At 56.0% G+C, this 1,474-nt stretch overlaps 1 protein-coding gene across 1 annotated transcript in view; it reads right to left on the reverse strand.

The window, feature by feature from the left end:
* Positions 1-343: 343 nt before the first annotated feature.
* The window catches only part of MONBRDRAFT_6519 (uncharacterized protein), a gene marked incomplete at both ends in the record, with an annotated part of 4,842 nt that continues 3,711 nt past the window's right edge, over positions 344-1,474 (reverse strand). Inside the window, one exon of the mRNA XM_001743975.1 lies at positions 344-1,294. Within this exon, the coding sequence (XP_001744027.1) occupies positions 344-1,294 (951 nt within the window). The remainder of the gene's footprint in view (positions 1,295-1,474) is intronic.

Below are 1,474 nucleotides of genomic sequence, written 5' to 3' on the forward strand. Positions count from 1 at the left end.
AGAAGAGAAGAGTAGGTTGAAGAACGAGGATTGGGAAAAGAAAGCCATACAGCCGGACAAGCGCCGCGCTCGTCCTTAAGACTGGGGCCAACTGTTGGTTGCGACACCAACAAGAAAGAAACCGAAAAAAGAAGAAAACACGGGTTCGGGGTGATTGAGAGCTAGCCTCGACCTGGCTGCGCAAGTACACAAGTAAAAGCGGCGAATTATGGCAGCAAGTCACAACGCAGGTCAAGACCGATAACTAAAAAGGACAACGACATACAGAAACAAGGACACGGACATAAAGCTAGGGTTTAGACGCGCGAGCACACATATAAGCCCAACAACACTGACGGGGAAACTAAGCCAGCGTCGTTTGAGGCGAGTGTGCGTCGTCGCCCATGGGGGCACCCTGGCTTGCCAAGGTGGTGGGAAGCGGAATGGGTACCCCTGTGGGCCCGGACATCATAAAGGGCATTCCGGGTCCAAAAGAAGGTACGTGGGACGACGGAATGGTCTGACCACGGGATTGACTCTGAAGCCAAAAGTTCATGACGGCAGCCGACCACATGGCCGGATGCATCTGAGGCAAAGGTACGGGCAATTCGTTACCATTGCCATAACCAGGACCTTTGCCATGACCAGGACTGGGACCAAGACCAGGACCAGGACCGAGACCGAGACCGAGACCACCACCGTTGTTCGTGCCATTGTATGCAAAGCTGGCAACCGGACCGTGACTGTTGTGGCTAATCAGGCCCGCACTGGCCAGGGGGCTGCTGGGCCCCAGGCGGCTGCTCTTGGCTGCAAGTTTTTTCTTGCTGGTACGGGCGTGGTGGGGCTTGGGACGTTTCACATCTGGAGAGCGGGCGCCTTTAGTAGGGCCAATGTCCATCTCTTCCTCCATGTCACCTTCGAGATCGTCGTTGTCTGTGTCGACTGGCTCCAAGTCGGGACTGGGGATGTCGCGAGCCGCATCGAGGTCGCTGGCTGCTGTCACGGGTGTCTCGGACGAGGATCGAGACGCGCGCGGCACAATCTCCTCAAAAGTGGCAAAGAGGTGTTTGAGCTCGTGTAGAACGGCGGCAACGGCGTCTTCGTTGGGCTCGTTGCAAAAGCGACAGGTCAAACGAGACGGCGTCAAGCCCTCCACCTCGAGATACTGGCGACAGGTCGCTTCAAAGTTGAGGGGCATGTCCAATACACCATCACTTCGAAAAGCGACATGGGTAGCTCGGACGCGAGGGTGTCGAAGGTAAAAGCCTTGCGGGATCTTGCGCAGACATGCTTTTTCATGCGTAGTCTTTTGATCCTGTGCCCAAAATGAAGTCAAGACGAATATGAGAAAGACGCCAAGCAGGAGGGAGGTGCCTGTCAAGGAAAGCGATGTGACTGGGGGGGGGGGGGGGGGGGGGGGGGGGGGGTTTTTTCCCCCGGGGGGGGTTTTTCGGGAAAAAACCCCCCTTTTGAAAAAACCCTTTTCCCCAAAAAT

Source organism: Monosiga brevicollis, genomic scaffold (genome assembly GCF_000002865.3).
Source record: "Monosiga brevicollis MX1 MONBRscaffold_4 genomic scaffold, whole genome shotgun sequence".
Classification (NCBI taxonomy): Eukaryota; class Choanoflagellata; order Craspedida; family Salpingoecidae; genus Monosiga; species Monosiga brevicollis.